The sequence below is a fragment of the Tetrao urogallus genome, assembly GCF_951394365.1.
Source record: "Tetrao urogallus genome assembly, chromosome: 30".
In the NCBI taxonomy this organism is placed as follows: domain Eukaryota; kingdom Metazoa; phylum Chordata; class Aves; order Galliformes; family Phasianidae; genus Tetrao; species Tetrao urogallus.
In genome coordinates, this window is record NC_136843.1 from 1110978 (window position 1) to 1121942 (window position 10965).

A 10965-nucleotide genomic window follows, 5' to 3' on the forward strand; every position below is an offset into this window, starting at 1 on the left:
TGGGGAAGCGTGTGTGACGACAGCTGGGATTTAAGAGATGCTCAAGTGGTGTGCAGGCAGCTGGGCTGTGGGGCAGCAATGTCAGCGCCTGGCTCTGCTCGGTATGGAGAAGGAGCTGGACAAATTTGGTTGGATGACGTGAACTGTACAGGATCTGAAAGTGCCCTTGCTGAGTGCCGAGCCAAAGCTTGGGGAGAGCACAACTGTAACCACGGAGAGGATGCTGGTGTGGTGTGCACAGGTAACTCCTGCCTATGCCTGTGTGCTACAGGGAAGGATTACTTTTTCCATGAGGATAATCTGTGTGCCAGCATAGCTGCAATCTCTGTCTTGATGATGATGCATCACTGTCACGATATGGGACATTTGTTTGAAATTTCTCCTTTTCCTGAAACCGTGCAACTGTTTTTGTACACAGGAGTTGTCCTTGTCTTAGAAAGAGAAGGCATGGAAGGGAAGGGAAGGGAAGGGAAGGGAAAGGAAGGGAAGGGAAGGGAAGGGAAGGGAAGGGAAGGGAAGGGAAGGGAAGGGAAGGGAAGGGAATCGTATAGAACATTTGAGTAGGAAGGCGGTCACATCTTGGGCTCCTCTTCTATGAACTATACACTCCAGTGTCCTCAGCCACTTCTTGCATGCTTTACAGACTTTTAAAGAACCTTATTGCCCTGCCTTGCATGCATTCACTACCCTAACCTTCTTTTTATATTGTCGAGGCCAGAAAGGTACACCACATTTATAGGCAGGCTGCACAAACACTACGTAGAGCAGGAATGGCACTTCTTTTGTCTGGCTGGAAATGCTCTGTGTATTCCACCCCAAAACATGGCTGCTAGGGCTTAGCAGGATTTTCCCCATCCTGATGACATGCCCAAAGCAGATTAACAGATGTGCAACCCAATCATGCTGGTTTCCTTCCAATGACTACAAAGGGAAGTGACTCTGCTCTGTGGAGTTGTAAAAGGGTGGGTTCTCTTGCCAACACAACTTGTTTTGTGTCATCTAAGATGTCCTGTGATGTCCCATCCAATTTCTAATTGCAGATACGGAGTAATGCCCCCCTCCCAAGGTCCTAAGTCAAGTCTGCCAGACTCACTGGATGTCTGGAGTTCGCTGGACATGTCACCTACTGATGAGTATTAATGCTCAGGAAAGGAATTAAGCCACTGACAGATGAAGTCTGGCTGAGGTCAATCGTACCCCCGTTTTGTCACCATGTTCCTGTCTAGTGTCTTTTCCCTTGGGCAGTGGAGTTTCCTGCACTTGCTGCCTGGGCACTGCTGTGTTCCTGGCAGAAGGCAGAGAGAAGGAGGCTTCGATCCCCTCATATTTGGGAGTGAGAAGCAACAGGACATTTATTTTTGTCAGTTTGGGCCAGCACTACTTCCTGACCATTGGGTCATGTGTGAGGAAATCCGATAGCGTTGAACCTTCTCGATGCTTGTCCCTGGACGTCGTATGAATGCAACCAGTGCACACAATGTTTCCTGATGTGCCTGGAAGGAATGTCTTTGCCAAAATGACTTACCTAGTATTTCCGTTGTGTTTCAGGTGTTCCAGAACCAGCCCCAGTCCGACTGGTGAACGGTTCAAGTAACTGCTCTGGGAGAGTTGAGGTGTTTCGTGAGCAGCAATGGGGAAGCGTGTGTGACGACAGCTGGGATTTAAGAGATGCTCAAGTGGTGTGCAGGCAGCTGGGCTGTGGGGCAGCAATGTCAGCGCCTGGCTCTGCTCGGTATGGAGAAGGAGCTGGACAAATTTGGTTGGATGACGTGAACTGTACAGGATCTGAAAGTGCCCTTGCTGAGTGCCGAGCCAAAGCTTGGGGAGAGCACAACTGTAACCACGGAGAGGATGCTGGTGTGGTGTGCACAGGTAACTCCTGCCTATGCCTGTGTGCTACAGGGAAGGATTACTTTTTCCATGAGGATAATCTGTGTGCCAGCATAGCTGCAATCTCCGTCTTGATGATGATGCATCACTGTCACGATATGGGACATTTGTTTGAAATTTCTCCTTTTCCTGAAACCGTGCAACTGTTCTTGTTCACAGGAGTTGTCCTTGTCTTAGAAAGAGAAGGCATGGAAGGGAAGGGAAGGGAAGGGAAGGGAAGGGAAGGGAAGGGAAGGGAAGGGAAGGGAAGGGAAGGGAAGGGAAGGGAAGGGAAGGGAAGGGAAGGGAAGGGAAGGGAAGGGAAGGGAAGGGAAGGGAAGGGAAGGGAAGGGAAGGGAAGGGGAGGGGAGGGGAGGGGAGGGGGAGGGGAGGGGAGGGGGAGGGGAGGGGAGGGGAGGGGAGGGGAGGGGAGGGGAGGGGGAGGGGAGGGGAGGGGAGGGGAGGGCGAGGGGAGGGGAGGGAGGGGAGGGAAGGGAAGGGAAGGGAAGGGAAGGGAAGGGAAGGGAAGGGAAGGGAAGGGAAGGGAAGGGAAGGGAAGGGAAGGGAAGGGAAGGGAAGGGAAGGGAAGGGAAGGGAAGGGAAGGGAAGGGAAGGGAATCGTATAGAACATTTGAGTAGGAAGGCGGTCACATCTTGGGCTCCTCTTCTATGAACTATATACTCCAGTGTCCTCAGCCACTTCTTGCATGCTTTACAGACTTTTAAAGAACCTTATTGCCCTGCCTTGAATGCATTCACTACCCTAACCTTCTTTTTATATTGTCGAGGCCAGAAAGGTACACCACATTTATAGGCAGGCTGCACAAACACTACGTAGAGCAGGAATGGCACTTCTTTTGTCTGGCTGGAAATGCTCTGTGTATTCCACCCCAAAACATGGCTGCTAGGCTTAGCAGGATTTTCCCCATCCTGATGACATGCCCAAAGCAGATTAACAGATGTGCAACTCAGTCATGCTGGTTTCCTTCAGTGACTACAAAGGGAAGTGACTCTGCTCTGTGGAGTTGTAAAAGGGTGGGTTCTCTTGCCAACACAACTTGTTTTGTGTCATCTAAGATGTCCTGTGATGTCCCATCCAATTTCTAATTGCAGATACGGAGTAATGCCCCCCTCCCAAGGTCCTAAGTCAAGTCTGCCAGACTCACTGGATGTCTGGAGTTCGCTGGACATGTCACCTACTGATGAGTATTAATGCTCAGGAAAGGAGTTAAGCCACTGACAGATGAAGTCTGGCTGAGGTCAATCGTACCCCGTTTTGTCACCATGTTCCTGGCTAGTGCCTTTTCCCTTGGGCAGTGGAGTTTCCTGCACTTGCTGCCTGGGCACTGCTGTGTTCCTGGCAGAAGGCAGAGAGAAGGAGGCTTCAATCCCCTCATATTTGGGAGTGAGAAGCAACAGGACATTTATTTTTGTCAGTTTGGGCCAGCACTACTTCCTGACCATTGGGTCATGTGTGAGGAAATCCGATAGCGTTGAACCTTCTCGAAGCTTGTCCCTGGACGTCGTATGAATGCAACAGTGCACACAATGTTTCCTGATGTGCCTGGAAGGAATGTCTTTGCCAAAATGACTTACCTAGTATTTCCGTTGTGTTTCAGGTGCTCCAGAACCAGCCCCAGTCCGACTGGTGAACGGTTCAAGTAACTGCTCTGGGAGAGTTGAGGTGTTTCGTGAGCAGCAATGGGGAAGCGTGTGTGACGACAGCTGGGATTTAAGAGATGCTCAAGTGGTGTGCAGGCAGCTGGGCTGTGGGGCAGCAATGTCAGCGCCTGGCTCTGCTCGGTATGGAGAAGGAGCTGGACAAATTTGGTTGGATGACGTGAACTGTACAGGATCTGAAAGTGCCCTTGCTGAGTGCCGAGCCAAAGCTTGGGGAGAGCACAACTGTAACCACGGAGAGGATGCTGGTGTGGTGTGCACAGGTAACTCCTGCCTATGCCTGTGTGCTACAGGGAAGGATTACTTTTTCCATGAGGATAATCTGTGTGCAGCATAGCTGCAATCTCTGTCTTGATGATGATGCATCACTGTCACGATATGGGACATTTGTTTGAAATTTCTCCTTTTCCTAAAACCGTGCAACTGTTCTTGTTCACAGGAGTTGTCCTTGTCTTAGAAAGAGAAGGCATGGAAGGGAAGGGAAGGGAAGGGAAGGGAAGGGAAGGGAAGGGAAGGGAAGGGAAGGGAAGGGAAGGGAAGGGAAGGGAAGGGAAGGGAAGGGAAGGGAAGGGAAGGGAAGGGAAGGGAAGGGAAGGGAAGGGAAGGGAAGGGAAGGAAGGGAAGGGAAGGGAAGGGAAGGGAAGGGAAGGGAAGGGAAGGGAAGGGAAGGGAAGGGAAGGGAAGGGGAGGGGAGGGGAGGGGAGGGGAGGGGAGGGGAGGGGAGGGGAGGGGAGGGGAGGGGAGGGGAGGGGAGGGGAGGGGAGGGGAGGGGAGGGGAGGGAGGGGAGGGGAGGGGAGGGAGGCGAGGCGAGGGGAGGGAAGGGAAGGGAAGGGAAGGGAAGGGAAGGGAAGGGAAGGGAAGGGAAGGGAAGGAAGGGAAGGGAAGGGAAGGGAAGGGAAGGGAAGGGAAGGGAAGGGAAGGGAAGGGAAGGGAAGGGAAGGGAAGGGAAGGGAATCGTATAGAACATTTGAGTAGGAAGGCGGTCACATCTTGGGCTCCTCTTCTATGAACTATATACTCCAGTGTCCTCAGCCACTTCTTGCATGCTTTACAGACTTGTAAAGAACCTTATTGCCCTGCCTTGAATGCATTCACTACCCTAACCTTCTTTTTATATTGTCGAGGCCAGAAAGGTACACCACATTTATAGGCAGGCTGCACAAACACTACGTAGAGCAGGAATGGCACTTCTTTTGTCTGGCTGGAAATGCTCTGTGTATTCCACCCCAAAACATGGCTGCTAGGGCTTAGCAGGATTTTCCCCATCCTGATGACATGCCCAAAGCAGATTAACAGATGTGCAACTCAGTCATGCTGGTTTCCTTCCAGTGACTACAAAGGGAAGTGACTCTGCTCTGTGGAGTTGTAAAAGGGTGGGTTCTCTTGCCAACACAACTTGTTTTGTGTCATCTAAGATGTCCTGTGATGTCCCATCCAATTTCTAATTGCAGATACGGAGTAATGCCCCCCTCCCAAGTCCTAAGTCAAGTCTGCCAGACTCACTGGATGTCTGGAGTTCGCTGGACATGTCACCTACTGATGAGTATTAATGCTCAGGAAAGGAGTTTAGCACTGACAGATGAAGTCTGGCTGAGGTCAATCGTACCCCCGTTTTGTCACCATGTTCCTGGCTAGTGCCTTTTCCCTTGGGCAGTGGAGTTTCCTGCACTTGCTGCCTGGGCACTGCTGTGTTCCTGCAGAAGGCAGAGAGAAGGAGGCTTCAATCCCCTCATATTTGGGAGTGAGAAGCAACAGGACATTTATTTTTTGTCAGTTTGGGCCAGCACTACTTCCTGACCATTGGGTCATGTGTGAGGAAATCCGATAGCGTTGAACCTTCTCGAAGCTTGTCCCTGGACGTCGTATGAATGCAACCAGTGCACACAATGTTTCCTGATGTGCCTGGAAGGAATGTCTTTGCCAAAATGACTTACCTAGTATTTCCGTTGTGTTTCAGGTGCTCCAGAACCAGCCCCAGTCCGACTGGTGAACGGTTCAAGTAACTGCTCTGGGAGAGTTGAGGTGTTTCGTGAGCAGCAATGGGGAAGCGTGTGTGACGACAGCTGGGATTTAAGAGATGCTCAAGTGGTGTGCAGGCAGCTGGGCTGTGGGGCAGCAATGTCAGCGCCTGGCTCTGCTCGGTATGGAGAAGGAGCTGGACAAATTTGGTTGGATGACGTGAACTGTACAGGATCTGAAAGTGCCCTTGCTGAGTGCCGAGCCAAAGCTTGGGGAGAGCACAACTGTAACCACGGAGAGGATGCTGGTGTGGTGTGCACAGGTAACTCCTGCCTATGCCTGTGTGCTACAGGGAAGGATTACTTTTTCCATGAGGATAATCTGTGTGCCAGCATAGCTGCAATCTCTGTCTTGATGATGATGCATCACTGTCACGATATGGGACATTTGTTTGAAATTTCTCCTTTTCCTAAAACCGTGCAACTGTTCTTGTTCACAGGAGTTGTCCTTGTCTTAGAAAGAGAAGGCATGGAAGGGAAGGGAAGGGAAGGGAAGGAAGGGAAGGGAAGGGAAGGGAAGGGAAGGAAGGGAAGGGAAGGGAAGGAAGGGAAGGGAATCGTATAGAACATTTGAGTAGGAAGGCGGTCACGTCTTGGGCTCCTCTTCTATGAACTATATACTCCAGTGTCCTCAGCCACTTCTTGCATGCTTTACAGACTTTTAAAGAACCTTATTGCCCTGCCTTGCATGCATTCACTACCCTAACCTTCTTTTTATATTGTCGAGGCCAGAAAGGTACACCACATTTATAGGCAGGCTGCACAAACACTACGTAGAGCAGGAATGGCACTTCTTTTGTCTGGCTGGAAATGCTCTGTGTATTCCACCCCAAAACATGGCTGCTAGGGCTTAGCAGGATTTTCCCCATCCTGATGACATGCCCAAAGCAGATTAACAGATGTGCAACCCAATCATGCTTGTTTCCTTCCAATGACTACAAAGGGAAGTGACTCTGCTCTGTGGAGTTGTAAAAGGGTGGGTTCTCTTGCCAACACAACTTGTTTTGTGTCATCTAAGATGTCCTGTGATGTCCCATCCAATTTCTAATTGCAGATACGGAGTAATGCCCCCCTCCCAAGGTCCTAAGTCAAGTCTGCCAGACTCACTGGATGTCTGGAGTTCGCTGGACATGTCACCTACTGATGAGTATTAATGCTCAGGAAAGGAGTTAAGCCACTGACAGATGAAGTCTGGCTGAGGTCAATCGTACCCCCGTTTTGTCACCATGTTCCTGTCTAGTGTCTTTTCCCTTGGGCAGTGGAGTTTCCTGCACTTGCTGCCTGGGCACTGCTGTGTTCCTGCAGAAGGCAGAGAGATGGAGGCTTCGATCCCCTCATATTTGGAGTGAGAAGCAACAGGACAATTATTTTTGTCAGTTTGGGCCATCACTACTTCCTGACCTTTGGGTCATGTGTGAGGAAATCCGATAGCGTTGAACCTTCTCGATGCTTGTCCCTGGACGTCGTATGAATGCAACCAGTGCACACAGTGTTTCCTGATGTGCCTGGAAGGAATGTCTTTGCCAAAATGACTTACCTAGTATTCCGTTGTGTTTCAGGTGTTCCAGAACCAGCCCCAGTCCGACTGGTGAACGGTTCAAGTAACTGCTCTGGGAGAGTTGAGGTGTTTCGTGAGCAGCAATGGGGAAGCGTGTGTGACGACAGCTGGGATTTAAGAGATGCTCAAGTGGTGTGCAGGCAGCTGGCTGTGGGGCAGCAATGTCAGCGCCTGGCTCTGCTCGGTATGGAGAAGGAGCTGGACAAATTTGGTTGGATGACGTGAACTGTACAGGATCTGAAAGTGCCCTTGCTGAGTGCCGATCCAAAGCTTGGGGAGAGCACAACTGTAACCACGGAGAGGATGCTGGTGTGGTGTGCACAGGTAACTCCTGCCTATGCCTGTGTGCTACAGGGAAGGATTACTTTTTCCATGAGGATAATCTGTGTGCCAGCATAGCTGCAATCTCTGTCTTGATGATATGATGCATCACTGTCACGATATGGGACATTTCTTTGAAATTTCTTGTCTTGTTGCTGAGCACAAACATGAAGAGCCTGGTCCCAAGCATTGTAACCTGCTCATTAGATGTTTACAAGTGTTGATAGGTCCCCACTAAGCATTCTCTTCTCTAGTCTGGAGAGTCTAAAGTCTCTCAGCCTTTCCTTGTCAGAGAGATGCTCCAGGCCCTGATCTTATTTTAGCCATGCAGTAGACTCTCCCCAGAAGTTGTGTCTTTATTAAACTGGGAAGCTCATAACAGGATACGGCACTCCAGATGTAACCTCCTCAGGACAGAAAAGAGGGAGAGTATCACCTTCCTTGCTCTTCTGGCCACTTTTTGATGCACCTCAGAATCCCATTGGCCTTCTTGGCTGCTAGGGCACACCGCTGGCTCATGGCCAACCTGTTGTTCACCAAGACTCCCCGATCCTTCTCAGAGACATATAACAAGGGGTGCAGCAAGGAGAGGTACATGTGTCCCTTGGGGAAGTGCTTATTGTAATGTTGGTCTTGAATGAGGAACAAAAGGAATGAATCCAGGGGTGAAATAGATGACCCAAGGGATTCAAGACACTGCACAGTGCTGGGGGATATAATAGAAAACTTGTAGATGTTCCTCTGGAGTGACAGCAGGAAGTCAGGTGAGAGTGACTGGCTCCCAAAACAAGTGTGTGTTTTTTGATAGTTGAATTCACATCTGCAGTATGAACCAAGTGGGGAGAGGGTAGTCCCCTGTGCTGCAGTATTATGAGCTAGTTATGTGCAGCAGCCTGGCTTTGAGTTATAAAGAAATGGACATTCTGAAAACCATGACTGTACAGCATCATGACAGAGACAGAGGCACTGGGGAATATTCCTGGGAAGATGATATGGTGCAAGAGAACAGGACTGTCCTGGTCATCCCAGACCTCTTCAGAAAAGGCTAAGTGATGTGATCCACGTTTTTTTTTTCACTTCAGCAGAGCTCTGAGCCATACAATGCTCCTTGACATTTTTGTAGAATTGTAGCATGGTTTGGGTTGGAAGACACTGTAAAGCTACTAAGTTCCAATCTTCCTGCCATTGGCTGGTGGCCACGTATGAGATCAGTTTGCCCAGAGCCCCATCCAGCCTTGCCTTTAACACCTCCAGGGATAGGGCATACATGACTTCTCTGGGTAACCGGTTCCAGTGTCTCTACAGCTTCTGAATACCCTCCTGATGTCAGGCCTAAATTTCCCCTCTTTTTATTTAAAGACATTCTTCCTTGTCTTTTCACCATCATGCAATGTGAACAGTTGGCTCCCTTTTTGCTTGGAAGCCCCCTTTCGGTAATAGAAGGACACAATGCGTTCTTCCCGAGCCTTATCTTCTCAGGCTGAACAAACCCAACTCCCTCAGTCTGTCTCCATAGGAGAGGTACTTCAGTTTTATGACCATCTTCATGTCCTCCTGGACCTACTGTGAAAGCTCCACATCCTTCTGTTCAGGGACCCAGGCCTGGAAACAGTACTGCAGTTGGAGGGGGGCCAATGGCCTCCCTCTCCCCACTGCCAACCCTCTGCAGAAGCAGCCCAGGGGACTGTCGGCTTCCAGGATGTGAGTGCACACTGCAGACTCTTGTTCAGCTTTTCACCCACCAGAACCCCCAAGTCCTTCTCTGCAGCCCTGCTCTCAATGAGTTTTTGTCCCAGTCTGTATGCATATCTAGGATTGCCCTAACCCAAGTACAAAACCCTGCACTTCGCCATGGTGAACATCATTTGTTTCTTGTAGTTTGTCCATGTCCCTGGAGTTTTTTGTGTTTTGTGGATTGGTGCTTGTGTTTCTGTGATTGCTGTCTTTTTTTTTTCCAGGTATTACAAAATCAGCTCCCATCCGGCTCGTGAACGGCCCAACTCTCTGCTCTGGGAGAGTCGAGGTGTTTCATGACCAACAGTGGGGAACCGTGTGTGATGACGGCTGGGATAAAGCAGAAGCCAATGTTGTGTGCAGGCAGCTGGGCTGTGGGGCAGCAATATCAGCCCCTGGCTCAGCTCGCTTTGGACAAGGCTCTGACCCCATCTGGCTGGATGATGTCAGTTGTGCAGGGACAGAGGCTGCCCTCTCGCAGTGCCGGTTCCGGGCCTGGGGATCCCATAACTGCAAACACGGAGAAGATGCTGGTGTGGTGTGCTCAGGTAACTCCTGCCTATTTCTCAGTCTCAAAAATGTTGGGAAACATGGAAAAATGATTTTCAGACTCAGTAGGAGGTATTCTCTGAGTTCAGGCTGCTCCTAATGTCTGCTGTCAGTCATTGTGGTCTATAAATTGATTCTTGTACAATCTGCATGGCCCTGATCATGGTCCACAGTCACCACCAGAATCTGGGTTACCATGATCAGACCTGCATCTGATAACTGTATCAAGCTGAGTCTCCCACGCCTCAGCTTCTGAAGGCTCCTGGACTTTTTCCAGGGTTGAAAATGATCCCAGAAACATCCCATTTCCGCTGAGTTTCAGGGATCCTAGTACCTGAACCTGGATTAAATAGTACAAGATACAGTGCTATATATAACATACAATAATACATAGTGGAATGCCCAACAGAACGCAGACACCTACATCGGATTTCCACTCTTCTGACATGAGAGCTGAAGAATGGCAAAGATTCCCCAAGGCGATTCAGATGGGAAACAGCAACTAGCTGGAGATTGCCAAATATATCCATTTGCACATGTAGGTGTCCAGGTGGGAGATGTTGAAGGCCAGGTTGGATGGTGCACAGGGCAATCTGATCTGATGGGCAGCAACCCTGCCCATAGAAGAGGGCTGGAACTCAATGGGTCCCTTCCAGCACAAGCCATTCTATGATTCTATGATTCTATGATTCTATGATTCCACAGTCCTATTTCTCTATGATGGATTTGATGATCTTCATAGTCCCTTCCAACTCATGCCATCCTATGATTCTATGATCTTTCAGGTGCCTTCCAAGCCAAGCCATTCTGGGATTCTAAGATTTGATGATTCAGCGATTCTTTAACATAATTATATGCATACTACTAACTTTAAGTGGCCTTGCAGGGTAAAGCAAGCTAGTTTTACAGGTCTGGATTGTATGTATTTCTTTCCAGGTGGAATCTGAACATTGCAGATGCTCTAGAGTGGAGAAGAGAGATGACAGTGCTGGCAAACGTGTATGACATTTTTTCAACCCAAACAGAAGACATCTTTGAAGGACAGAGTGCACCCAGTACAGAAGCCAATCACGACCCTCAGATCTATCTCACTGAATTGTAAGCACCAATCTAATGCGCCCAAATCAGGAGCATTGATGGTCCCCTTCAGCTAATAAAGAGATATGGGCAGTCACACAGAGCAACTTCAGGCCAATTTCAGAAGTTTCTCTCACTACTGACTGTAAATTAAGTTA

General features: G+C 49.5%; 1 protein-coding gene across 1 annotated transcript; it reads left to right on the top strand.

The window, feature by feature from the left end:
* Positions 1 to 103: 103 nt before the first annotated feature.
* Positions 104 to 10045, top strand: LOC306956434 (scavenger receptor cysteine-rich domain-containing protein DMBT1-like; the record flags this gene model as incomplete). The annotated part of the gene is given in 8 exon segments (XM_079547705.1): positions 104 to 128; positions 1549 to 1872; positions 3489 to 3812; positions 5508 to 5831; positions 7128 to 7268; positions 7271 to 7450; positions 9406 to 9729; positions 10008 to 10045. Coding segments are annotated over 8 exon segments (1680 nt in total).
* Positions 10046 to 10965: the final 920 nt, after the last annotated feature.